This window comes from Schistocerca gregaria, chromosome 8 (genome assembly GCF_023897955.1).
Source record: "Schistocerca gregaria isolate iqSchGreg1 chromosome 8, iqSchGreg1.2, whole genome shotgun sequence".
Lineage (NCBI taxonomy): Eukaryota > Metazoa > Arthropoda > Insecta > Orthoptera > Acrididae > Schistocerca > Schistocerca gregaria.
Window position 1 is genome coordinate 105,006,819 of NC_064927.1, and position 27,554 is coordinate 105,034,372.

At 49.6% G+C, this 27,554-nt stretch overlaps 1 protein-coding gene across 1 annotated transcript; it reads right to left on the minus strand.

Annotated features, from left to right (window-relative positions):
• Positions 1-1,728: 1,728 nt before the first annotated feature.
• LOC126285060 (uncharacterized) lies at positions 1,729-27,554 on the minus strand. Its single transcript, XM_049984383.1, has 2 exons — positions 27,434-27,554; positions 1,729-2,150 (listed from the first exon to the last, which is right to left on the minus strand). The coding sequence occupies exons 1-2, from the start codon at positions 27,552-27,554 to the stop codon at positions 1,729-1,731; spliced, it is 543 nt and encodes a 180-aa protein (XP_049840340.1).

Genomic DNA, 27,554 nt, shown 5'->3' on the forward strand with positions numbered 1-27,554 from the left:
ACGAAATAATCCTTGGTGGTGTGGATTCAGGGGTTATGCGGTATTGGCTAGGGGTCGGTTTACCCCTGGGTAGATGATGTTAGTGGAGGCGGCGGCGATGATGATCTAATTGTATGTTTGCGTATGAATACATATGACTATCGCCTGAATTGGCGATGAATGGTAGTTATTGGTGCTCTCTGGTCAGGGTTTTCATCCATTCCCAGAGAGTTGATGAGTTGCTGTGGTGATGCATTGGATGATTCATAGAATTTTAATAATTTTTGCCTTATGAGATGATAGAATGAGGGCTGTCCGAATATTGCTCTAATCTCCTCGTTGTTCGAGAACCACGGAGCGTTCGCAACGATTCGGAAGGCTATATTTTGGATAAATTCCAACTGTTTGAGGTTCGTGTCTGCTGCCATGCTGCACGCTTCTGATCCGTAGAGTATGGCTGGCAGGATGATGGTTTTCCAGAATTTGAGTTTGGCAGGTACTGTGATTCCCCTGCCTTTTAGGGGTGGATATAACTGAAAGAGCCGGGTGGAGCCCGTGTTTCTAGCCTCTCTGGATAAAAATCTAACATTCACCCATCACATCAGTCTTACCCATTGGTAGGTAATTACTTCTTTCCAGGGTAGTACCAGGTCGCTGTGTGTGATGTTCACTATGGGGCGTTTGATTTTGTGGCTGAATAAGATAGCCAGGCATTTGTCTGCATTGATCTTTATTTTCCACATTTTGCACCACTTTGTCTAGGTGGCGTTGTAGGCGGTAAGCTAGATAGTTTATGTTTCTGCTACTGTGGTATAATGCAGTGTCATATGCACACAGGGCAATGTTACCGCCCGGCTCCTTCGGCAGATCGTTGGTGTATAGTAGATATAGAAGGGGGCCAAGCACAGATCCCTGTGGGACACCCACTTCTATTTGTTTTAGGTCGCTGTTTGCGCTATCTACTGTAAAGCAGAATTTCCTTTCTACCAGGAACTAGTGGACTATTTTAAGCAGGTGAAGTGGGCAATTCATCTTTGAAAAAGTGTTAGACAGTTTGTATAGACCGCCATACCAAACCTGGTCGATGTCCAGGAAAATGGCAGCTGTGCTATTACCCTGGCTCTTCTCTGTGCATATGTGCTCCACCAGATGAATGGCTTGTTGTGTTGTACTATGCCCAGCACGAAATCCAAATTGTTCAGGGATAAGAATATTAGTGGCAGATAGGAATTGCAGTAGGGAGGTTCGGATGAGGATTTCAAGTAACTTACTTAGGTGGTTGAGCAGGGAAATAGGTCGATAGTTTTGAAGGAATATATGGTCTTTATTTGATTTCGGGATTGAGAATACTTAAGCAACCTTCCAGGTTGAAGGGAAATAGTGTGCAGTAAGGCAATTATTTAGGATGGCAATGAGATGGGAGATTGCTGGTTGGGGGAGGGCCTTAAGGAAGGGTGGTTTGATGTTGTCAGGACCAGAAGCTCTTGCGGTGCCGATTCGCCTGATGATAGCTGCAACTACACGTTCGCTGGTCAGTTCGAAGGTCGTGTCGGACCTGGCGCGAAATATGCGTTGGAGGTGTCGTGCTACTCGATGTTCCAGGGCATCGGCTTCGTCCTCTGACATTCTCCTGGAATTGGAGTTTGAGGGTGTGTGACATGGCAATCGCTTTGTCTTCCTGTGTGTATACCAAGCCGTTCTGCCCGTATAGTTGTCTGTTTGATTTGTGGGGTTCTCGCCTAGCTTTTATTATCCGTCAGAACTTTCAGGATTACTTTCAGCTGCCTGAGGACTTTGTTCCCACCTGTAACATCTCATGAGTTTCAGCCTGGTCTGTATTTCATGGGCCATTTGGTTCATGCGTCTCCTGTCCTGGGGGTCTCGATAGGTCTGCATTCTTTTGCTTGTTGTTTCTGCTCTAGCTGGTGTTGGGGATGGTGGGGGGTTTACTTCTTCCATGGGTGGCGCTGGAGGTGGGTTGGGGTTTCTCAGGGGCCCCCTAGGAGGTGGTTCCTGCCTTTTGGGAGCTGATACTCGCTGGCGCTTCCACAACTGGACGATCTTCAATCTTTCTGGGCAGCCCCTGAAGGAGGCTGGATGGTTGCCCCTACAGTTGGCACATATGGCCGGTTCTTCCCTTTTCTTTGTGCAGGCGCCAGAAAGATGTGGTCCTGCACATTTAACACACCTTAGGGTGAGTTCACATTGGTTTGCCCCATGTCTAAATCTCTGACATAGATAACATTGTGTGGGCCCGTTTGGTTTTTGGTATAATTATATGGTCACTTTCATGTGTAGTAGTCTTTCTACTTTAAATATTTTCCTTGCATCCGTCGTGTTTAGTAGATTGACCTGGAAATTGGCCGTTTTTCTTCTTGGCGCTGATACTATGTTTCCAGAGTCATCTATTTCTGTTTGCGGCTTAGACATTTGAAATACGTCCTGTACCGGAAAGCAGACTTCCTCTGGGGTCCAGTAGGGCGTCAGTCTTTTAATGACGACCTTCAGTGTACTCTTCGGGTCGTCGTCGTAAGTAAAGAATACCAGATTACGTTTTCTGAATTCTTGTTTGAGGTATTGGAAATGCTCCGGGTTTGTAGCCTGATAGACGATGCTATCGCCCTTGTACGTGGTGTCGCGTCCCAAGCGTGGGTTTTGCGAGGGATTGAGCGACACTGTTCGTAAACGGGAATTAGCCGGTTGACCTAATTGAGAGGGAGACTTTTGATCTGGCTAAGATGTTAAATTCCCTGGTGTGAAGGTACAAGGCTAGGATGTTGGTAGAAGTAAACTCGTATGGACGTTATAAAAGTTCTAATTTATTCATAAAGAATACAGATCACCCTAACTGCGTAGTGATTGTACCTACAGAATAGCCAAGCCCATTACAGAGACGGTGACTGACTTCCACCGTTCTGGCTGCCTGATAGAACTTTCCAGCACTTTGCTGCCCACACTAGCACCCTACGTCAGAGTCCCGCGGTCGCTGCCTAAACGCTCATCGGCGACTATCTCCAACTGTCTGCCTGCAGCCCGCCCTCAGCCCAAGTCGGCTGCTACTCACGCTGACTACCGTCGCTGCCTAAACCCGAGAGAGAGAGATCCCCGGAGCGGCGTGCCTCCGAGTTTTGTTAGCTCTTCCCCTTCGACCCCGCCAGCGCTTGGCATGACGTAGCGTCGAGTGCAACTTTTCCTTATTAGGGATTGTTTTAGTATTAACTTCAGTACTTTTCTTCAGAAGCTGGGTGGAGGGGTAGAGGGGCCTCTCCCTATATGGTCACGCACTGCGTCCTGAGCCCTTCATTGGCTCCTCATGACGTAGTGCGGTCCCCACCTAGGGCCCTCTTTCTTTCTCTCTCCGCTCCCAGACTTCTCCCTCTAGCCAAGAGTGTTGATACTGTAAGTTATTGCTTATTAAGGGACCTGCCCAGAGCGCCCTTTTTATCTTAATAGCTGAGTCTGCTTCCTTGCTTATCACGCGCAGCTGCCTGGCCGCTTGGACCGCCGCCTCGGCTATCTGGCTGCGTCGTTATCTTTTGTGACCCCTCTGACACGCCTGGCGTCCCCTGTTAACTCTATCTCCCCGTATGATTTCTGGTGTATCGTCTGAGAACAGCTGCATTTAGACTTGGCTTTTCTGCGGTTACAACAGTGGTACTGAGGGCACCCATTAGTTTTCCTTGGATTTGCCCTATCAAGGTCGTGTACCCTTTTGTCTCCAACACAGTGATAGGGGAAACCCTTCGTCCTCTGTTTGGTTTTTGATTTCTGTCTTGCGTGGGGCCTCCTTGTGTCTGGGGAGTTTCTAGACATGCTTCCTCTTGTCCCCTGTCGCCGCCTTCTGACGTCATCTGGGTGACATTTGACGTTGGTGTTGCGCTTTCGGCGTTCGCACTGACATCTATTATTGGTATTTGGCGGGGGGGGGGGGGGGGGGGGGTCGGATTTCGTGATTTCCATTCCCGCGCCCTGGCGCTGTTGTGGCAGTTCAGGATTTACCTGCTCTACTGTTTCGACGTGTTTTGAGTTTACTTTTGCTGAGCCAGGTGGCGTGTGCATTTGGTTCTCCTCCGCAATAGCAGATTGCAGGGGCTGCCCAGATTTTTCCTGTTTTTGAAGCAGCCTCCCGCTTCGCCGCAGACGTCCCTCGCCCAATGATGAAATTGACAACCTTGTCATTGCCACCGACAGCGACACCAGCTCTGAGTCCGAACTAGCGATGGAAGATGGTGATGGGGAGGCGACGGTCCATGGACGAAGAATGAGATGACGATGAAGTCATGATAGATGGCGGGTCCACACTGTGTGAGTCGCCACTTGGATGTCGATCTTGTGGGTGCCCCGTGGCGGGGCAACCACGAAATGAAACGGTTTACAGGATTTGTCCTATGTTTCGACAATTTCCGTGCCAATGAACTTTCCCTACACCTGGCAGGCGCGGGATACCAACATGGGCCTCACAGTCGGTCTGTTTGACTATGTGGCTGGGCGGGTCCCTGGACTGCAGATTCCCTAACGCCTATGGCACAGAAATTCTCGAATGATACCGAAATACAGTGGCTGTAATTTTTTAAGAGTTATCTACAGCTAGCGAGTTTCCTAGTATGAAAATGAAATTTCTTCTTTTACGTTACTGCAAACCGATACTATAAGGTTTTTCGTAAGCTATTGAGCTCTGTGATTGCCAATTACTTGTTTAATGAGGCCCTACGTTTCGGAATTCTGTCTCAGTAGCTGCTGTGAGATGAGTTTGGCAAATTACATTGTGACAAAGGTAGTACAATCAAATCAGTCACCGAGAGGAATGTGGCATTTACTCATAAATGGCGATGCTTCTTCAAATGAGGAAAGGTTAACAACTCTCACAAAAACAGATTGCCAATTTCTGTCACCGTAACCCATGGTATTTTTAACACTGAGCGACTGGAATGGAAACTTACCAAAGGATGTTACTCCTTATCTTGATCTGAGCAGTATTAAAATAATGACGAGCGTTCCTTCAGGCGGAATGATAGGCACATGCCAGATACTGTTTACTCACCTAGGGCTTGCCAAACTGACAATGCGTGATCGCGAATAAAATAGTTGTTATTGAGAAAAATAAACAATTGATCTGTCGCGCAACATAGTGATCAGTGTATTGTCAGCAGCGAAGGATAATGCGTGCTACAGGAATGCACAAGCTAGCCACGTGTGACTTGTGAGATGCAGTTCGAAGAACATTGTCATGAAAGTAGATCTGCCTTTGTCAGCAGCACATTTCAACAAACTAAATATATTAAATCATAACACTCTTTGAGGATATTCCTACTTTCGTAATAACACCGACCATTTTATTCATTTATTTAGCCTGTTGTAGAATTGATTTATTAATGCTGATAATGCACATGCAATAATTCAAATGTTTTTGCTCATCACGGTGAACCAATTAAAACATTGTTATTTGTGACGGCTTTTCGACTGTTTCTAGCTTGCAGTGGAAATATGATGTCCACATGCATGTAGTACAGTGTGTCGTATTACATTATTACATCCATATCAGAGTAATCACAGTGAAACTTCTATACTTCAGATCTTGGACGCTTTTTACTACAAGCACAAAGGGATCACACTTGTGGAGATTACCCCTTTCTAAATTTTTTGACAGATCGTACAGATAAGCTAGCTTACTAGGCAGCGAGAATATAACCTTGCTTTAGTTTCCTGGCTTGATTCTTAATCACATGATTTTATAATATTCCTTGCTTCTTTATTCACTACCCTCTGTCCCTTCTTGCGATCTGAAAACATCACGGAGGCATATGGTGCAATTCCAGCGGCCAATGCCTCATCAGTTACTGAAGTATACATTTTTCTTGACAGAAGAAAAGCAAAACAAAACTATGCAGATATAAATAACAGAAAAGTATAATAATAATAAAATAAATGAATAAAAAGTAACAGTAAAGTATAACTTGCTGACGAGTGAAGCTGGAGCGTTTACATGGCGAAAAGCGCAACTCTACCCAAAGGCAATGAAATTCAGTACACTGTAAGCCAAAATTTATCGTATGGGCAATATTACCACTGCTCATACGCGCCGTTCCGATGTGAGCATATGGCCGGGCTACTTCTCCGCTCCCCGCCTCAAATTTCCCACGGTGCAAGCGAGGCAAGCTCGACGCGCGGCGCGAGAAACTGTGCCTCAACCACAACGCTGCGCGACCTCGTCTTCTTGCCGTACGTACCTGCTAATGTGAGCAGCAACTCCGCAAGGGCTGGAGCTTTGCGTCCCCTCCGCGTCCCGAGATGTCGAGCAGCAACAGCGACAGCAGCGATCCGTACCTCTCCGCAGCCTGTTTGGGGCCGGTGCCGGTAGCTCTCTCTTCTATAATTCCTTCCTCTTATCGGAAGTGGTTGAGGTAAAGGTGGTTGTCACTTTGGGACATTTCCTTCGCTGTGACGGAGTCTGTTGGAATGTGCTATACTTTTGTTGTTCTGTTGTATTGAGAGGTTTGTGTTCCTTTTGCTATACCCAGAAGATTATTGACTTAGGGCTCTTGTATCTGTCGTTTCCTTGCTCGTATTGAGCTAGTGTGTTTACAAGATCATTGTGTGAGGTCCCGGCTGCGGCATAAAACTGCTCTGCCAGTTGTCGGAACTGGGATTGGGGTGCTTCAGTGTGTGCAGCAGCGTGCAGATCTGCTATGGGAAAGCGTATGGTTACGTACAGAGCCCGACGGAGGGCTCTGTTTTGGATTTTTTGTAGGCTTCTATTGTCGATCTGGCTGCATAGCCCCATACGGGGCATGCGTATTCCAGTATCGGCCTAATAAGGCTTCTATAGACCGCCACTCCAGTGCTGGGGTCTAGTGTAATGTGTTCATTCAAAATTGGGTAGAGGACCTGCATCCTGCCAAAGGCTTTTCTGCGGAGCTCCTCGATGTGGCACTTCCAAGTTAGTCGCTTGTCCAGTGTCTCACCGAGGTACCTCGCCGTGTTTGTCCAGGGGAGATTTTGCCCTTGTAGCTGTAGCAGTTGGATGGGTCGTCTTAGGGGGCGGCGTTTACCGAGACGTCTTGTTATCATTAGAGCCTGCGTCTTTTCCGTATTTAATGAAATTAGCCATTTCTTGGCCCATGCGCCTGTGCTATTTAATGCTGTTTGTAAACGTCTGGTAGCCAGGTTCCTGTTCGTGGAGCAGGAGAAGAACGCGGTGTCGTCTGCGTATTGCGCTGTTATAACGTGCTGCGTGACAGGGATGTCGGCAGTATAAAGGTTGTACAGGGTAGGACCCAGTACTGATGTCCTACCGGTTAGATAGCTCTGTATAAGTTTTACTATCGTCCCTGGGAAGCCTTGGGTATACATTTTGTGCAAGATTCCGGTGTGCCAGTTTGAATCAAAACCCTTGGCAACGTCTAATAAGACAATCCCGCAGTAGCCCTTTCGGTTTAAGCTTTCTGTAGCTGCTTCATCTACCCTCATTATTTGTTGGGGGGGGGGGGGGGCGTAGTGTTGTTGCTGGTAAACGAATTGAAATTTTGGCATGATTTGCTCTCTTCGGATGTGATCCTGAATCAGAGTTAGGAGGAGGCGCTCGTACAGTGTGCTGATGGTGGGCAGTAGACTAATTGGTCTGTAGTGCTGCGGGAACACCGGCTCTTTCCCTGGTTTTGCGCTAGCTACTACTTCTGTGTGTTTCCACTGGGTCGGGAATTTTTGTGATAGCGTAATTTCATTGAAGATATCAGCTAGATTGGTTATGGTCAGTGGATGGATATGTTTTAGAAGTTTGTTGCTGAGCTGGTCGTGGCCTGGTGCCTTTTTTATTGGCAGCGACATGGTGGCTCCTGCCACATCTTCGGGGCTGAAGAGTGACGTGTATTCATCTTCATCTTCTGCCTCTAGAAAGGTGGCCAGTTGTCTGCGGACTGTTTCTGTGCCTCTGCTGGCGTGAATTGTTTCTCGACCACGTCGGCTAGCGCGTTTGCTTTGTCTACGGCGCTGAACTGCAGTCCACGTTCGCCATGCAGAGGCGGCATTTTTGCGTGTCTTTCCGTGAACTATTTTATGGCTTGCCATAGACCGTGGTCTTCTAAGTTGTGAGTTGATAGTCTTTCGGACCATTGCTGGTTGCGGTGCTCAGTGAGCGCGACTTTCAACTCTCTTTTTGTCTGTTGAGCAGCCTCCTTGTGTTTCTGTTGCCTGTGAGTTTCCACTCTTTGGCGATCCTGTTTTTGCGTCGAATTTGAGAAAGCTGGTGCTGGGAACGTTGCCTGGTGCGGGGAAGATCTCCTGGCGCAAGCGTGGCTTCCTCAGCTGCTTGCAGGATCGCTTTCGTGAGGTCTTCCAGCGTTTGCTCGACAGTGTCTGCTACAGAACTGACCCAAGCTCTGCCTCCAACAGCAAATTGGTAACAGTGCCGCACCAATATAGTGTGTTTGTGTGAGGTTGTGCACTGTGGAATAGAGTGTCATACTCGAGGTCGACATGGGAGAATGGCTGAGTTGTGGTCCAACAACAGTCTGTTCACTGAACTTGCGGACACGAAACCCATGATTTGTTTTGTGAGGGCAATGTCGAGGACATCGACCCTGTTCCTGTTTTTTGGGAAGTGAGTGGGCTCCTCTGGGCCCCACACTTGGAACTGGTGGGTACGCGCGAGTCGTTGCAGTTATCGACCAGCTCTGTTACTTACTCTTGAGTCCCAGTCTGCGTGTTTGGCGTTGAGGTCCCCTCTTATTAGGAGCTTGCCTCTTACTTGTTTTAGTGCAGCTATGTTGTCCTCTTCAAGCGTTGGGGAAGGGGGGCGGTAAACTGCAACGACTGTGACGAGTCCTGTTACGGTGGTTATTTGTATTGCGACCGTTTCTATCTGTTGGGTTACTGGTGGTGTTCCATTCCTCGTTTGACGTATACTGCGACCCTGCCTCCTGCGGTGGTACAATCGCGTCTGTAACAATCGTAATTTGGTACAAATGCCCTTACCCCTGCTACTAGGCATAAGTCAATGTCTTCCTCTTTTACGAATTCTTTGAATTGCAGGGCTTGATTGAACAGACCGTCTGCATTGAAGACGCAGATTTTAAGGCCTTGCGTATTAGGTCGTCTATCCATGGCGGGGAGTGGGGTTTCCTGCGGTAGTCGCCGTGTGCTGCGACTGCTTGGCTGCCGAAGCGAGTTGGGCTGGAAGGTGCGTGATGCTGGCAAGGACGTTGACCAATGGGGCCTTCTGTACTTGGAGCACTTCGGTTGTCGACGCGAGTCCCTCAATAATGGCGTCCTCGGCTGCTTTACGCGGACTGGGCTTGGGGGAGCATGAGGAGGCTTCCGTAGGTAATTCTCCGTTTTCAGTAACCTGAGTTGGGTCGGGTGGTTGGTGTGGTTTGCTGGGATCGCCTACGGTTGCGAAATGTGTACGCGGTGAGTATACTTAAGTGGCTGCTTGCTTTAATTGTCGGTAGGGGGGCGGTTTTTGGCGTGCGGTTGAATTTTCCGCTCTTTTGAATCGGTCGCTGTGATCCTGTTTCCCCCTGAGGCGATCCCTGGCTTGTCAGTATTCAGGGCACCCTAGGTAGCTGACAGTATGATCGCCTTTGCAGTTGCAGCACGTTTCCTGGCCTTCTCCCCTGCATTCGCCGTATGTATGGTGTTCTCCACATGTGACACATCTCATGGGCATACCGCTGTCCATTGCTAGGTGCCGTATGTCCTGGCAGTTGTAGCATCTACCTAGGCCTGACTTCTTTTTCAGTTTTTCAGGAGTTACTGTAACTGCCAGGATTCTGGTCACTCCCATATTCTCCTGTTTTGTGCGGAATGGGGAGGGTGACCGTGTGGAGGGGCCATGGCCTTTTAGGGTGGGTTTTTACAACTGAGTTTACCTCGAAGCCGCCTCCTTCCTGAGGAATGCTTTGATATCCGACGTATTGGTTTTGTGCGGCATGCCGTGGAACATAATCTTAATGGGCCTTCTGGCCGCTATCGGGAATTTGTAGTAGTGGATTATGTTCTGTTTTAGCGTCTCTTTGACTTCCTTCTTCCTTGTATTCGTCTACTGTTTTTCGGGCGACTTTTATTTGATACTCCCCTGTGGTTTTGACTGTGAAATTGCCGTCTCCTACGGCCCGTTTGATTAAATCATAGATGATTTTGTAGGTTTGCTCGTAATGAATTAGTAGTTGTTTTTGCCATGTTTGTTGGTGTTTCATCAGGTTCCGCTGTCTGTGTTGTTTTCATCTACAGCAGCAACAAACCTGTTGTGTTTTGTGACGGGTGAGTGTGTGACGGGAGTGGGGGTCGACAGGCTGTTTTCCTAGCGAGTCTAAATCGGTCCTCGTCTGTGTATGTTATGGTTTTTCTGTCAGCGGGAATCTGTTCTCCCCCCCCCCGCGCGCCACGGCAGACGCCTCGCGTTCTGTGCAGCTGCGCTCCTGCACGTGGTCGGGTGACACGGCCGACCACAGACCTGAGTGCTTTGTTCGCGTGCGCGGTTGCCCTCTCCGCTTCCAGAGTGAGCTGCCGCCTTTGTTTGGTGTTGTTCAGCGCTCGCGTGTGCCGTCTGCTGCTCCGCGCTCGGGCCCGCTGGCAGCTGCGAGATTTTACGTTTTCGTGTTTGCGTTTGTTTCCTTTGTGTAGAAGAGCTGCGCGATTTTTTTGCGGTAGTCTTTTTCTGCCGCGCTCCAATGCTCGGTTTCGGCGCTCGCGTGGGGGTTGGTGACTTTTCTTTTATTATTATTATTTTTAGTCGTAAAGCTCCCATGTAAAAGACGCTCAGTAAAGCTGGTTCTTTTTCCGTTCTTCTTGGTCTTCTGGTTCTTTTTATTTGCCCACCAGTTTTTCATTGTTTGCGAAAATTTAGTTCTTCTTTCTTCGCTCCATTTTGTTCCGGTTCTCGGTGCTTTTGTCTCTGGTTTAACCTCCCACTTTTCAACTTTTGTTCTAAAATTGTTCCTTGCAGCTATTTCTTCTTTACTAATTTTTGCTCATTCCAAATCTTTAACTTTTTGGATCCATTCTCCTCCATTAACAAGAGAATCTACGTATTTTACAATTCTTTTTGTTAATCTGTGTTCAGGAAGTCTCATTATGTGGCCATAGAATTTAAGGCGTCTTTTCCTCATGTCTATATCTATGTTAGAATAACTCCCTGTGGGTTCGGGGGTAAGAATAGGCCCACGGTATTCCTGCCTGTCGTATGAGACGACTAAAAGGAGTCTCAAACGTTTTGGCCATGTGAGATGGTCCCCTAACGGGTTTGACCTCCATCCTTCTAAATTTTCCGAAGAGCGAGCCGATTGGGGAAGGGCGCCTTACAAGGAGCGATGTGTCCATCATGCATTACCATCTCTAGCCAGGTTTGTCGTCATCGCTTAGCAGTCCTGCTCACCTACCATCTCTTGGGCGTGGATTTGTTCTTGGGTGCAGTTTATTGCAGTCTGCTATGCTGTGCCGCTTTATGCGCCAATGACGATATTGGACTACATCACCTGAAATCCAGCACGGTAGCCAGTCCGTTGTGGTGGGGCCGCCATGTACCCTGTTGGTTGTAGCCCCCTTACTACACAGGGATCGCTCTGCTGATGCCAGCGCCGTTAACTCCCCACGTATGCCAAGGAGTAGATGCCTATCTCCTTGGGGCATTGGGACTCCCGGCAATGGCCATCCTGCCAGGTGGTCGTTGCTGAGGCTGGGTGGCGCCCGTGGGGAGGGCCCTTGGTCGGAGTAGGTGGCATCAGGGCGGATGACCCGCAATGAAGCGTGGTACATCATCTCTTGCTGGCGGCCAGCCGCCAGCAGTCTCTAAGCGTTCCAGGGCTCAATACAACGCAACTACATATGACACCAAATCGTTCCCCTCCCTGGCTACACCATGGGAGGAACGAAAGACTAAGGATGCCAGCGAACCATACTCGCCCCGCTACCTGGTGTGTATGAGAGCTGATGGTGAATCCTTTACATCCACGAAGCCTCAGTTCTTCGTCGAGCACTTAGAGGACAAGTTCGGGGAGGTGGAGGGCTTGTCCAAAATGCGCTCGGGCTCGGTTTTGATCAAATCGGCGTCCTCCGCCCAGTCCCGCCGGTTACTCGATTGTAACAAGCTGGGGGATGTTCCGGTTACAATCACGCCCCATAAGAGTCTTAATATGGTCCAGGGCATAATATTCTATCGGGACCTTCTATTGCAGTCCGATGACGAGCTTCGCGCCAATTTAGAGCGGCGAGGTGTTCACTTCGTCCGGCGCGTACATCGTGGTCCAAGGGATAAGCAGGTTGCCACCGGTGCCTTCATCTTGGCCTTCGAGGGTGATACTTTACCTGAGAAGGTCAAGGTGATGGTCTATCGTTGTGCCGTCAAGCCATATATCCCTCCCCCGATGCGGTGCTTTAAGTGCTGGAAGTTCGGGCATATGTCTTCCCGCTGTACTTCCAGCCTCACATGTCGAGATTGTGGACGCCCATCACATCCCAATACTCCATGTGCTCCGCCTCCCATCTGTGTAAACTGCGGAGAGCACCACTCGCCTTGCTCGCCGGACTGCAGGATCTTCCAGAAAGAGCGCAAAATCATGGAGTATAAGACCCTGGACCGCCTGACATACACTGAGGCCAGGCAGAAGTTCGGACGCCTCCATCCTGTTCGAATGACTGCCTCTTACGCCGCGGCTACTACTGTTATGGCCCCATTAGCTCTCCCTCAGACTGCCACCTCACAGAGCCGGAATGCTACACCTGCCCCCTTGATGGTGGGGGGCACTTCACTCCCTGCTGCTCCTGCACTACCTGCCTCAGGAGCAGCAACCCCCCAACCATCGGGGACATCAGTCCCCACTTCTAAGCTGGGGAAGCCTCAAACTTCCCCGGCTCGAATAGCACGGAAAGGGTCCCTTGGGTCCCTTCCTTCCCAGGTTTCCGCCTCTGGGAAGGGTGACGTCAGCCAATGGAAGAAAAGCAGACCAGCGGCTGGTCGCAGGGCTTCCCGCTCCTCCTCCGTCCTGGAGACTGACTCGCTGGAGCCCTCCCAGCCAATGAAACCCAAGGACCAGAGAGACAAGACGAAGAAGAAGACCTCTAAGGCCAAGGACCACGCGGTGGCATCCACCCCACTGCTCCTTACAGGCTCTGCGTCCGAGGATAAGGTGGGGATCCGGGCGTCCACTGAGGACCTGGATCTCGCCGGACCCTCAGACACCATGGAAGCAGATTGTACTGGTCCTCCATCGGTGGCAGCAGGTGACCCAGTGGCGTGATCTGCCTCCTCGGCCCCTTCACGCCTTTTTCGGACATGGACAAAGTGATACTCCAGTGGAACTGCAGCGCTTTTTTCCACCACCATGCTGAGCTTCGCCAACTCATCAGCAGTCACCCTTTCCTCTGCATTGCCCTACAGGAAACTTGGTTTCCGGCAATGCGGACCCCTGCCCTACGTGGGTATCGGGGTTATTACAAGAACCGGGCAGCTTATGAGAGGGTATCTGGTGGAGTCTGAGTCTACATCCTTAACTCTGTCCACAGCGAATGTGTACCTCTTCACACACCTTTAGAGGCTGTCGCTGTAAGGATGTGGACGCCTCAGCCTATTACTGTCTGCAGTTTGTATCTTCCGCCAGATGGTGATGTCTCGCGTCATGTGTTGGCTGCATTGATAGCACAACTGCCTCCTCCTTTTGTGTTACAGGGCGACTTTAACGCCCATAACCCCCTGTGGGGTAGCGCCGCGATTACTGGCCGGGGTAGAGATGTCGAGACTCTTCTCTCGCAGCTTGACCTGTGCCTCTTAAACACGGGAGAGCCGACACATTTCAGCGTAGTCCATGGCACATTTTCGGCCATCGACCTTTCTATCTGCAGCCCCGGACTTTCACCATCCATCCACTGGAGTGTCCATGACGACTTATGTGGTAGTGACCATTTCCCCATCTTTCCCATTTCCCCATCTTTCTGTCACTACCACAGCGTCACTCTTCTGAACACCCCTCCAGAAGGGCTCTGAATAAGGCTGATTGGGGCTTGTTCTCTTCTCTCGCCACTATCGCACCTCCTTCCCATGACACCATTGATGTGGTGGTTCAGTCAGTCACCACCGGCATCGTTTCTGCGGCGGCATCTGCGATTTCCTGTTCATCCGGGTCCTCTCGGCGGAGGACTGTGCCTTGGTGGGCGCCCGAGATCGCAGAGGCGATTAGAGATCGCCGGCGGGCTCTCCAACGCCATAAGCGGCACCCGTCCTTGGAGAACCTCATTGTTTTTAAACAGCTCCGTGCCCGTGCCCGACGCCTTATTCGCCAACGGAAGCAGGAGTGCTGGGAATGGTATGTTTCCACCATTGGCGTCCGTACCTCTGCATCGCAGGTTTGGGCTAAGATTAGGCGACTCCATGGCTATCGGCCGCCTGTCTCTGTCCCTGGGCTTTCGCTGAATTGAGTGGTGTGTACTGACTCCGACACGATTGCGGACCGGTTAGTAGCGCATTTTGCTCAGTGTTCCGCATCTACGAATTACCCACTGGCCTTCCGCTCCCGGAAAGAGCGGTTGGAAAGTTGGAGGCTTTCCTTTCACACGCGCCACGCGGAGTTGTACAATGCTCCTTTCAGCGACTGGGAATTCCAGAGTGCCCTATCTGCTTGCCCTGATACGGCTCCTGGGCCAGACCGCATCCACAGCCAGATGCTGAAACACCTCTCTGTGAATTGCCAGCGACGCCTCCTAGATGTTTTCAATCGCATCTGGGTTGAGGGTGTGTTCCCGTCTCAATGGCGAGAAAGCATCGTCCTCCCCGTGTTGAAACCTGGGAAGAACCCGCTGGAGGTGGACAGCTACCGCCCCATAAGCCTCACCAACGTTCTTTGCAAGTTGCTAGAACGTATGGTGAGCCGGAGGTTGAGTTGGCTCCTCGAGTCTCGAGGCCTTCTGGCTCCGTCTCAGGGTGGGTTCCGTAAAGGCCGCTCTGCCGTCGATAATCTGGTCTCCCTAGAGTCTGCCATCCGTACAGCCTTTGCACGCCGCCAACATCTGGTTGCCGTCTTCTTCGACATGCGGAAGGCATACGATACGACTTGGCGATATCACATCCTGGTCGCACTTCATGGTTGGGGTCTTAGGGGCCCGCTCCCGATTTTTATTCAGAATTTTCTGTCGTCTCGTTCCTTCCGCGTGCAAGTTGCTGCATCCCATAGTTCCTCCCGGGTCCAGGAGAACGGGGTCCCACAGGGATCTGTCCTCAGCGTCTCCCTGTTTTTAATTGCGATCAATGGGCTCGCTGAGGCGGTGGGATCGTCCGTCGCAGCTTCGTTGTATGCAGACGACTTCTGCCTCTACTATAGCTCCGCTGGCATTGCAGTTGCTGAGCGTCAGCTGCAGGGCGCTATCTGTAAGGCGCAGTCGTGGGCTGTAGCGCACGGCTTCCAGTTTTCGGCCGCTAAGACCTGCGTTATGCATTTCTGCCGGCGTCGCACGGTTCACCCTGAGCCACGCCTTTACCTTGACGGTGAACCTCTTGCTGTGGTAGAGACGCATCGGTTCTTGGGACTGGTATTTGATGCCCGGTTGACTTGGCTGCCTCATATTAGGCAGCTTAAACAAACATGCTGGCGGCATTTAAACGCTCTCCGTTGCCTTAGCCACACCGGATGGGGTGCCGATCGGTCCACCCTTCTCCAGCTGTATCAAGCGCTGATCCAGTCCCGCCTTGATTATGGGTGTGTGGCTTATGGTTCGGCATCGCCATCAGCATTGCAATTGCTGGATCCCAGCCATCACTGCGGGATCCGACTCGCCACAGGAGCATTTCGGACAAGCCCTGTTGACAGCTTACTTGTGGAGGCTGGTGTTCCTCCATTGCGGATCCGGCGCGACCGACTTCTGGCCGCTTATGCTGCCCACGTTTGTAGCTTGCCAGGGCATCCCAACTACCGTCTCCTGTTCCCGCACTCGATCGTCCATCTTCCAGACAGGCGGCCCCGGTCAGGGTGTACGATCGCGGTTCGCATCCGGGCTCTACTGTGTGGGATTGAGTTTTTTCCTCTCCTGCCTGTTTTCTGGGCCAATCTCCGTCTGCCCCCTTGGTGTGTGCGCCGACCATGCATTCGGCTGGATTTGGCACAGGGTCCGAAAGACTCGGTCCGTCCTCCGGCCCTCCACCGCCGCTTTGTTTCTCTCCTTGCCGAGTTTCCCGGATCTGCCGTGGCCTATACCGACGGTTCGATGGTCTCTGGTCGCACTGGTTACGCTCTTACTCTAGAGGATCATTGTGAGCAACGGTCGCTGGCACCCAGGAACAGTGTATACACTGCCGAGTTGCTTGCCATCTATCGCGCCCTAGAGTATATCCGCTCCCGCTCAGGTGAGTCCTTTGTCATCTGTAGTGACTCCCTGAGTGGTTTACGAGCTCTTGACCAGTGCTTTCCTCGTTCCCGTCTGGTGATGGCCATCCACGAGTCGCTCCATGCTCTTGCCCGTTGCGACCACTCCGTGGTCTCTGTTTGGACCCCAGGTCATGTCGGCATCCCGGGCAATGAGCGGGTTGACACACTGGCTAAACAGGCAGTGAGTTCACCGGCTCTGGAACTCGGCCTTACGGAGTGTGATCTCCTGTCGCTTTTGCGCCAGAAAGTGCTTGGTGCCTGGGGTGACGAGTGGCGCACCCTGTCCGCGCCCAACAAACTTCGGGCGGTGAAGGAGACGACCGGTGTGTGGCGCTCCTCCATGCGGGCCTCTCGGAAGGACTCTGTCGTCCTCTGCCGGCTGCGCGTTGGCCACACATGGCTGACGCATGGCCATTTGTTGCGCCGGGAGGACCCACCGCTATGTCGCTGCGGGGCAGCTCTGACGGTGGTCCACATACTGGTGGAGTGCCTGCTTTTAACAGGACTCAGTCAGACGTTTGCACTGCCTGATACCCTCCCTGCCCTTTTATGTGATGACGTTGCTATGGCGGACCTCATGTTGAGTTTTATTCGGCCAGGGGTTTTTATCGTATGATTTGAGTGTTTGTCCTTTTATTTCCTGTATTGACTTGGGCCTTTGGCCTGTGGTTTTAAACTGTGGGTTTTAATGTCATTTGGTGGTTGGCTTTACCTTATTTTCATGGTCGGCCAACCACCTTCACACTCGGTGTGATTTTAGTTCCGTTTGTCTGGTCTTTGTCTTTCTTGTATTGTGTCGTCCCTTGTCTCAGTTCTCCGGTTTTAACGACTGACAGTTTTTATTTCATATGATTTTATCATGGAACAAGGGACCGATGACCTTAGCAGTCTGGTCCCTTCAATCCCACACCCAACCAACCTATGTTAGAATATTCTTCAATTTTTGATGTTTTCTGTAATCTATATCCATTCTCGGTCCATCTTGGTCCCAAAATTTTTCTAATTATTTTTCTTTCTTCTTTCTTTAGATTTTCTAGATCAGTTTTCCTGTTTAGTTCCAAGGTTTCGCTGGCATATAACATTGATGGTTTAATGACTGTATTGTAATGCCTAATTTTTGCATTTAAAGATAAACATTTTTTATTATAGAGGTTTTGCACTAATCCTAAACCTTTACAAGCTTTTTGTATTCTTTCTTGTTGTGCAAATTTTTCCGAGAATTTCTCCAAGATATTTGAAGTATGGTACTCTGTTGATTTCTCCGTATTTTGTTTGTAATTTGGAAATTTCTAAATTTGTTGTTGTAAACACTGTCTTTTCAAATGATATCTGTAGGCCGACTTTTTCTGCACATTCTTTTAGAATTTCTACCTGTTTTATAGCCATCTCACTAGAATCTGCCATTATTGCGAGATCGTCTGCAAAGGCTAAGTAGGGGATTCTTAGGTTATGTTTCTTGGTTTCTAATGAAATTGGTTTCCAGCACTTTTCTTCTTCAAGTTTCTTCTCCCATTCTTCCATGACTCTATCCAGAACTACATTGAACAACAAAGGCGACAACCCATCACCCTGTCTAACCCCAGTTTTTATTTCAAATTGTCTTGAAAGTTTTCCCATAAATTTCACTTTGGATTTTGTATTTGTTAACGTCTGTTGAATGATTTTCTGTATTTTCCGATCCAATCCTTTTTCCTCAAGAATCGTAAATAGTGTGGGTCTGTGGATTGAGTCATATGCCTTCTTGAAGTCGACAAAGACATACACTGTAGGCTTGCCTCGCATCTTCCTTATCCTTGTGATTAATTTTAGGTTTAAAATTTGCTCTGGGCATGATCTGTTTGGCCTGAACCCAGCTTGGAAATCTGAGATTTTGGGTTCTAGCATTTCTTGTGCTCTTTCAAGAATACAAGCCGATAAAATCCTATATGTGACAGGAAGTAGAGAAATTCCTCTGTAATTATTTACATCATGTTTATCCCCTTTTTTGTGTAATGGATGTATTAAGGCACACTTCCAATCTTCTGGGATTTCTTCGGTGACCCATATATTTTGAATAATTCCTACTAGCTCCTTTCTTGAATTAGGCCCTAGATTTTTGAGAAATTCAGCTACAATTCCATCCTCCTCGGAGGCTTTGTTATTTTTTAGTTTTTTTATGTGTTTGATAATTTCTTCTTCTGTTGACGGTGAGGAATCTTTTTGCTGCGGGGCTTTGGTGTTGGACATTGGGAGGGTTTTTGTTGGTTCTGGACAGTTTAGCAGTTTTTCAAAATATTCGGCTAATACTTCACAGTTTTCTTCATCGCTTAGTGCTAAATTCCCATCTGGTTTTCGGAAGCAAACATTTTGAGGGTTATAACCTTTAATTTGGTTTGCGAAAGTTTTGTAGAATCCATTTGTATTATAGTTTTTAAAATCTATGTCTATTGATTCTAATTGTTGGATTACATATTTTCTCTTCTCTTGTCTGATAATTTTATTCGAAAGCTTTCGTGTTTCTAGAAAGTTCTGGTGATTCCCCTCATTCTTATTTGAGCTATATTTCTCGAAGGCTTTTTTGCGTAATTCAATGGCATTTTCACATTTTATATTCCACCACGGATGTTTATGTTTCTCCTGTAACGGTATTTTTTCTTTGGCTATTTCTGTAATTCTTGTCTTGAATTTTTCCCAGTTGTTTGCAGGAGAATTTTCCCATGTTTCTATTGTTTCTGCTTCTGTTAGTTTCTGTAGATTAAATTTTGGTACTACCGGTGGTGGTTGCGGTGTTTTTCGTCTTGGAGTGAATTGTACTCGAACCCTGGTGAGGTAGTGATCAGAGTCGATATTTGTGCCTTTCTTAACTTGGCTACATGGTCGATCTGAAATTCTCCAAGTTGGTTTATAGGGGATCTCCAGGTTTTTTGTTTGCTAGGTTTCTTGTTGAAGGAGGTTGAGCTGATTTTCATGTTGAACTGTTGGCAGAGTTGGATTAGTCTCATACCGTTTTTGTTGGTCAATCTGTGTGCTGGATATAAGCCAACTGTCTTCCTAATTTTTTTTTTTTCCTTGCCAATCTGTGCATTGAAATCTCCAAGAAGTACTTTGACGTCGTTTCTTGGTATTTTAGAGATTTCAAGTTCTAATAGTTCCCAGAATTTGTCTACAGCTTCTCGGTTCTTATTTTCAATGTTGCACGGTGCATGGACATTAATTAGGGTGTAGTTTTTATTCTTATTTTTAAACCTAATAAGCATTAGTCTGTTGTTAATGGTTCTTACAGACTTTATAGATTTAACGGCGGATTTTTCAACAATAAAGGCCATACCAAGCATGTTCGCCCCTCTACCAATTTTCCTATTAGTTCCACTTTTGAAGATTCTGAAGCCATTGTAATCAGTGGTTTGATCAACGGGGAACCTTGTCTCTTGTACTGCTAGGATTTGGATTTTCAGTTTCTTTAATTCTTCTGTTACAATATGTAATTTTCCTGGTTGTATCAGTGTCTGTATGTTTATTGCTCCAATGTAATTTTTCTTCTTGTTTTTGTTTTTGGGAAGTTTTCCAGAGTGCTCCAACTCACTCATAAATCGTGTAGGCCCGGTCTCCCCAGAATCCGAATGACCGGTTGCCTCCTTTTTACTAGGTGGGTGGATTTTACCACCTGGGGTAATTTTGTTATTACATACACGAACCATGATTTTACTTGTAATTCATAGTTGGTCTGGCATGTGCCAGTTGATAGGATCAAGGTTGTGGAGCCTTGAAACATGAGTCAGCCGCCACTAACATGTGGAACAGACGCTGTTGGTCACCGCCACTAACATGTGGAACAGTCGTGCCCTTTGGTACTAGTTTTGGTCCACCCCGGTTATTTTATTTCCCCGGTACCCACCATATCTAGTGAGCATCCCCCTATACGCCACCTGGGGAGGCGCCCGGTAGGAGACTAGTAACTCCCGCGGGCTTTTCTTTTATTATTTTCGATTTTAGCGCTCTTTCTACTCGCCATTCGTACTTTTTTCTGTCCTTGACCGTAAGTCCCGCGATGGCGTTGGCGAGCAAGACTTTGGGCTCATTTCGACCTGGCAGTCTGTGTGATCAGTCCTTTGGTCCGCGTATCTGCCAGGCGTCTCTGCGTTTCTCGTGACCGTGAGGACTGTGTGAATTGATCCGTGTCGGGATGGAAGCGGGAGGCTGCCAAAAGAATGTCAGTCAGTGCCTAAGGTTGGCACTGTTAGCTGTCCAGCAGGCGGATCTGACGCTATCACGCGCGGGTAACTGGCCATCGAGCGGGCCCTGGCGTGCAGTGTGCCCTAACGTGGGAGGAGCAGAGCTAGTCTCTGCGAAAGCTCGACGTGGCCGGAAAAGCGGCGCGACAGCAAGAACGCGCCCACCAAAGCGCGCAAACAGCAGCCCACAAAACGCAACGGCAATTTTGCGCACCAGACCCCGTCTTAGGTGCTGGTGCCAATTCGTACTGAGTGCCCGTCTACGTTTTAACGTAGAATCGGGGGCCAACGGCTTTGTGTCACAGACTGACGGAGGCGATGCTCGACACCAGACTACCACGCAGCGAATGCCGGCGCCGGCTGCTGCTTCCCTTTTTTTGTCCTCTTCCTTAAGAGGGAGTGTTGGTGCTGGTTATTGTCGCCTTTGGACATTTCCTCCTCTCTTCTTGTGTGATGTTATGTATCCTCTTCTTTTGTTAGTTACTATTTGTTGAGAGTTGTTATTTATCTTATTTTGCTACTTCAGAAGTAGCGAATTTGGTCTTTTGTATCTGTGCTGTTCATATTGTCCAAGGGTGCTGATTAGCTCGTTTTGTGAATTTTGCGCCGTGGCGTAGAAAGCTTCTGCCAGGGCACGTAAACGTGTTGTTAATGGCTCGATGTCTGCAGCTTCATGCAGGGCTGCCGCGGGGAAGCGCGTGGGGACCTGTAAGGCACGTCTTACAGAAGGTTCAAAATAGAGCGTTAAGCGATCTACCGTCGATGTGGCTGCATAGCCCCATACAGGGCACACATATTCCAGTATCGGTCGACTTAGACTTCGGTGGATCGCTACTCCTGTTGCGGGGTCGAGGGAACTGGTGCTGTTCAGTACAGGGTACCGAACCTGCATCCTGGCGTGAGCCTTTCTGCGAAGCTCCTCTATGTGACACTTCAATGTCAGGAGCCTGTCAAGTGTGACACCGAGATACCTCGCAGAATTTCTCCATGGCAGGTTCTGCCTCTGCAATCGCAGCAGTTGGTATAGCCGTCTGGGAGGTCGGCGTTTTCCATAGCGTCTGGTGAGCAGCATGGCTTGTGTTTTGTCTGAAATGACTGTGATGCGCCACTGCTTGGCCCAGTTTTGCTTTCTGCTTAGGGCGGTTTGCAGACAGCTTGTAATCATTTTCCTGTTTGTCGAGCAGGAGAAGAATGCAGTGTCATCTGCGTATTGTGCAGTGTCATCTGCGTATTGTGCAGTGTGTACTTGTTTAGTCGTAGGGATGTCAGCAGTGTAGACATTGTAGAGGATGGGTCCCAGGACCGAACAATGGGGCAAAGGGTGTACATCTTATGTAGTATCCCGGTGTGCCAGACTGAGTCAAAGACTTTTTCTACGTCTGTGTTGTGGTGGAGGTAGGTGGTTTGGTGGGTCACTGACAAGTGACAGAGAATAGGTGGTGGAGGCGAAGACTTGTGTTTTGACAGTGTTGTTTTGTCTTCTCTTGTGGGGGAGGTGGCCTGGGTGCTGGTGTGTTTTTGTTGCACTGCGGTGTTTTGCTGTTGTTTTTTACCCCTCTGCCTGTCACTTAGAGCTCTGTACTCGGGACACCCTAAATAACTGGCTGGGTGCGCTCCGTTGAAATTTGCGCACTTTTCTTTTCCCTCCCCTCCCCCTTGGTAGTTTGCTCTGCTCATAGGTGTGTTGTTCCGTGCACCTGACGCACACCACTGGCATCGTGCAGTCTCGCGCGATGTATACAAGGGCCTGGCAGTTGTAGCAGCGCCCTGGGCCCGATTTCTTTTTTAATTTTTCAGGTGTGACTGCTAATGCTGAGCTCTTTTTGGCCTCCCAGATATTTCGATTTTGTGCAGAGTCTGGGAGGGTGACCGTATGGAGGGGCCAGGGTCGGTTCGGTCGCGGCAAGACAACCGAGCTAACCTCGAACCCTTCCTCCTGTAGGAATTTTATAATGTCCGCAGTGTCTGTGGTGTGTGGTACCCCGCGGAACACGACTCTAATTGGTCTTCTCGCTGTTAGTGGGAATGTGTAGAAATTAAAGTTCTGTTCCTCGAGCACCTTCCTCACTGCCTTGTAGTCGTCGACGTTTTTTAGACTGATTTTAACTTTGTCCCCGCCGGTTGTTTTGGCGGTGAACCTGTTCCCCCCTATCCTGTTCTTTATGACGTCGTACTGTTTTTTATAGCTGTTTTCGAATTGCACGACGATGGGTGGGATTCTGAAGCTTTTTTGTTGGCCATTTTCCTCAGTGTCGTGTGCTTGTTGTAACTCGTCATCCGCAGATTCTCCCATCACGTCGAACCGGTTGGTGGTGTGGATTGGGGCTGGTGTGACTAAGACGGGGGATCGGCTGGCTGTTTTTCTTGCCAGCTGGAATCCCTCGTCTTCTATTTCCTGTGTGTCGGTCCCTGCGCCGCTTCCGCATCACTCGCTCCCCTCAGCGCACACTTCGGCAACGCTCCGAGGAGATGTTACGTCCCATAGTGCTCAGAGCCATTTGAACCATTTTTGAACGCTCCGAGGTTCCTCCGCTTTGGCATTCTCTGGCGACGGCGAGCCCTAGCCGGCGGTATCGGTTTCTTTCCGCCGCCCGTGCACACTGCAAGACTCAAGTTTCACACGGAATTTGCAGTCTCCCCTTCACAACGGCCACAGGCCGGTCACGTGATTCCACCTCCACGCGGACAGGAGGCGGGGCGTGACTACCAGCGCTCCTGGTTTTACCCGAGAGTAATATGTTGCTGTGCCGCTCGTTAAGGAGTCGGGAGGGTTGTGGGGGGGGGGGAGGGAGGGAGGGAAGCTGGACGCCCCTCTCCACTACTGCGCTGCCGCTCGGCCCGTCCGCTGCTGCTGCTGCCCGTCCGTGTCCGCTGCTGCGCTGGAGCTTGACCCTTCAGCTACGGCGTCCCGCCGGCTGCTCTCCTCTCTAATTTCTTGCTCTTGTTAGAAGTTGTTGCGGAGAAGGTTATTGTCCCGTGGCGACATTTCCTTCGCTGTTACATTGTGTGTTGGGATATTCTGTTCTTTAGGTATTCTGTTTTGTTGAGAGGTGTGTGATTCGTTTGTTTTACTCAGGAGAGTATTGACTTTGGTCTCTTATATTTGTCATTTGTTAAGTCGTATTGACCTAGTGTGTTGATTAGCTGGTTTTGTGCGGTTTCGGCTGTGGCATAAAACTGTTCTGCCAGGTGTCGGAACCGTGTTTGAAGTGTTTCGATATCCGCAGCAGCATGTAGATCTGCTGTGGGGAATCGTGGAGGTACGTGTAGGGCTCTCCGTAGGACTCGGTTTTGAATTTTTTGTAGGCGGCCTATTGTCGATCTGGCTGCATATCCCCATACGGGGCATGCGTATTCCAGTATCGGCCTAATAAGGCTTCTATAGACCGCCACTCCAGTGCTGGGGTCTAGTGTAATGTGTTCATTCAAAATTGGGTAGAGGACCTGCATCCTGCCAAAGGCTTTTCTGCGGAGCTCCTCGATGTGGCACTTCCAAGTTAGTCGCTTGTCCAGTGTCTCACCGAGGTACCTCGCCGTGTTTGTCCAGGGGAGATTTTGCCCTTGTAGCTGTAGCAGTTGGATGGGTCGTCTTAGGGGGCGGCGTTTACCGAGACGTCTTGTTATCATTAGAGCCTGCGTCTTTTCCGTATTTAATGAAATTAGCCATTTCTTGGCCCATGCGCCTGTGCTATTTAATGCTGTTTGTAAACTTCTGGTAGCCAGGTTCCTGTTCGTGGAGCAGGAGAAGAACGCGGTGTTGTCTGCGTATTGCGCTGTTATGACGTGCTGCGTGACAGGGATGTCGGCAGTATAAAGGTTGTACAGGGTAGGACCCAGTACTGATGTCCTACCGGTTAGATAGCTCTGTATAAGTTTTACTATCGTCCCTGGGAAGCCTTGGGTATACATTTTGTGCAAGATTCCGGTGTGCCAGTTTGAATCAAAACCCTTGGCAACGTCTAATAAGACAATCCCGCAGTAGCCCTTTCGGTTTAAGCTTTCTGTAGCTGCTTCAACTACCCTCATTATTTGTTGGGGGGGGGGGGGGCGTAGTGTTGTTGCTGGAAAACGAATTGAAATTTTGGCATGATTTGCTCTCTTCGGATGTGATCCTGAATCAGAGTTAGGAGGAGGCGCTCGTACAGTGTGCTGATGGTGGGCAGTAGACTAATTGGTCTGTAGTGCTGTGGGAACACCGGCTCTTTCCCTGGTTTTGCGCTAGCTACTACTTCTGTGTGTTTCCACTGGGTCGGGAATTTTTGCGATAGCGTAATTTCATTGAAGATATCAGCTAGATTGGTTATGGTCAGTGGATGGATATGTTTTAGAAGTTTGTTGCTGAGCTGGTCGTGGCCTGGTGCCTTTTTTATTGGCAGCGACATGGTGGCTCCTGCCACATCTTCGGGGCTGAAGAGTGACGTGTATTCATCTTCATCTTCTGCCTCTAGAAAGGTGGCCAGTTGTCTGCGGACTGTTTCTGTGCCTCTGCTGGCGTGAATTGTTTCTCGACCACGTCGGCTAGCGCGTTTGCTTTGTCTACGGCGCTGAACTGCAGTCCACGTTCGCCATGCAGAGGCGGCATTTTTGCGTGTCTTTCCGTGAACTATTTTATGGCTTGCCATAGACCGTGGTCTTCTAAGTTGTGAGTTGATAGTCTTTCGGACCATTGCGGTTGCGGTGCTCAGTGAGCGCGACTTTCAACTCTCTTTTTGTCTGTTGAGCAGCCTCCTTGTGTTTCTGTTGCCTGTGAGTTTTCACTCTTTGGCGATCCTGTTTTTGTGTTTTATTTGTGCAAGCAGGTGCTGGGGACGTTGCCTGGGGCGGGGGAGCCCCGCTGGCGCAAGCGTGGCTTCCTCAGCTGCTTGCAGGATCGCTTTCGTGAGGTCTTCCAGCGTTTGCTCGACTGTGTCTGCTGTTGGAGGCAGGGCATGGGTCAGATCTGTTGCCACGTTGGCGCGGAACTGTTCCCAATTTGTGTGTTTGTAAGAGGTTGTTAGCTGCGGGATAGAGAGCCATTCTCCCATGTCAACCTCAAATATGACAGGGTTGTGGTCCGACGACATTCTGTTCATTGAACTTGCGAACACAAAACCCGTGATGTGTTTTGTGAGGGCAATATCGAGGATATCCGCCCTGTTCCCGTTTTTCGGGAAGTGGGTGCGTTCCTCTGGGCCCCACACTTGGAACTGGTGCATGCGCGCGAGTCGTTGCAGTTGTCGACCAGCTCTGTTACTTACTCTTGATTGCCAGTCTGCATGTTTGGCGTTGAGGTCTCCTCCTATTAGAAGATTGCCTCTTATTTGGCTTGATGCTCTTCAAGCGTTGGGGAAGGGGGACGGTAGGCTGCAACGACTGTGAGGGGGGCCTGTTACGGTGGCTATTTGTATTGCGACCGTTTCTATCTGTTGGGTTGCTGGTGGTGTTCCATGCCTCGTTTGACGTATACTGCGACCCTGCCTCCTGCGGTGGGACTATCGCGTCTGTAACAATCGTAATTTGGTACAGATGCCCTTACTCCTGGTTTAAGGTGTGTTTCGGCTACTAGGCATACGTCAATGTTTTCCTCTTTTATGAATTCTGTAAAGTCGAGGGCTTGATGGAATAGACCGTCTGTGTTGAAGACGCAGATTTTGAGGCCTTGTATATTAGGTCGTCTATCCATGGTGGGGAGTGGGGTTTCCTACGGTAGTCACTGACTGCTGCGACTGCTCGGCTGCCGAGACGAGATCGGCTGGCAGACGCGTGACGCTGGCGAGAGCGTTGACCAGGTGAGTCATCTGCTCTGTCAGCATTTTGATCGACGACGCGAGTCCCTCGATAGTGGCGTCCTCGGCTGCTTTATGCAGATTGGGCTTGGGGTGGGGGGAGAACAGAGGGGCCTCCCTATAGGCGATTCTCCGCTTCCAGGAACCTGGTTTGGGTCGGTTCGTTTGCTGGGATCGCCTACAGTTGCTGAGTATGTACGCGATGCGTACACTCTGGTCGCTGGTTGTCTGAATTGTCGGTATGGGGGCGGTTGTTGGGATGTTTTACTTGCCATTCTTTGAGAGCGGTCGCCATGTGTTTGTTTACCTCTGTGGCGATCCCTGGTTTGCCGATATGCAGCGCACCCTAGGTAGCTGGCAGGGTGTGCTCCTCTGCAGTTGCAGCACGATTATTTGCCTTCCCCCCTTGGTACCCTGCATTCGTCGTATGTGTGATGCTCTCCGCATCTAACGCATCTCAAGGGCATACCACCGTCCCTTGCTAGGTGTCCTATTTCCTGGCAGTTGAAGCATCTACCGGGCCCTGATTTCTTTTTCAGTTTTTCGGGAGTTACTGTAACTGCCAGGATTCTCTCCACCTCCCATATCTTTCTGTTCTGGACTGAGTCAATGAGGGTGACTGTGTGGACTTTGATGGGTTTCTTGGCCGCTATTGGAAATGTGTAATAGTGTATTTTGTGATTGGGTATCATTTCTTTTACTTTTTTGTACTCGTCGACTGTTTTCAGCGTTCCTTTTGTCTTCCCCTGTAGTTTTTACTATGAATTTACTATCTCCGACGGCTTGTTTAATTAAGTCGTATATAGTCTTGTACGACTGCTCGTAATGAATCACAAGTGGAGGGATTCTATATTTCGTCACCTCCTTCTGTGTCGTTTTTATCGTGTTGTTTGGTGTTGTGTCGGGTGTCGCTGTCTCTGTTTTGTTCATTTATTGCGTCGTACCTGATGTGTGTTGTGTGTGTGTGTGTGTGTGTGTGTGTGTGTGTGTGTGTGTGTGACGGAAGTGGAGGGTCGACTGACTGTTTTTCTGGCGAGTCTGAAACCATCCTCGTCTGTGTCTGTTGTGTTCGTGTTCACGTCGGCGTGGGCGAGTTTTTCGACGTCGGTCGTGACAGTTCGTTGCGGCCTACCGGCTGCGGCCACTTCATCGTGCCGTGGCCCGCCGGTCGCCCGTTGCGCCACGGCCGGCGCCTCGCCACCTGTGCAGCTCCGAGCCTGCATGTGGTCGGGTGACGCGGCCGGACCGGGCAT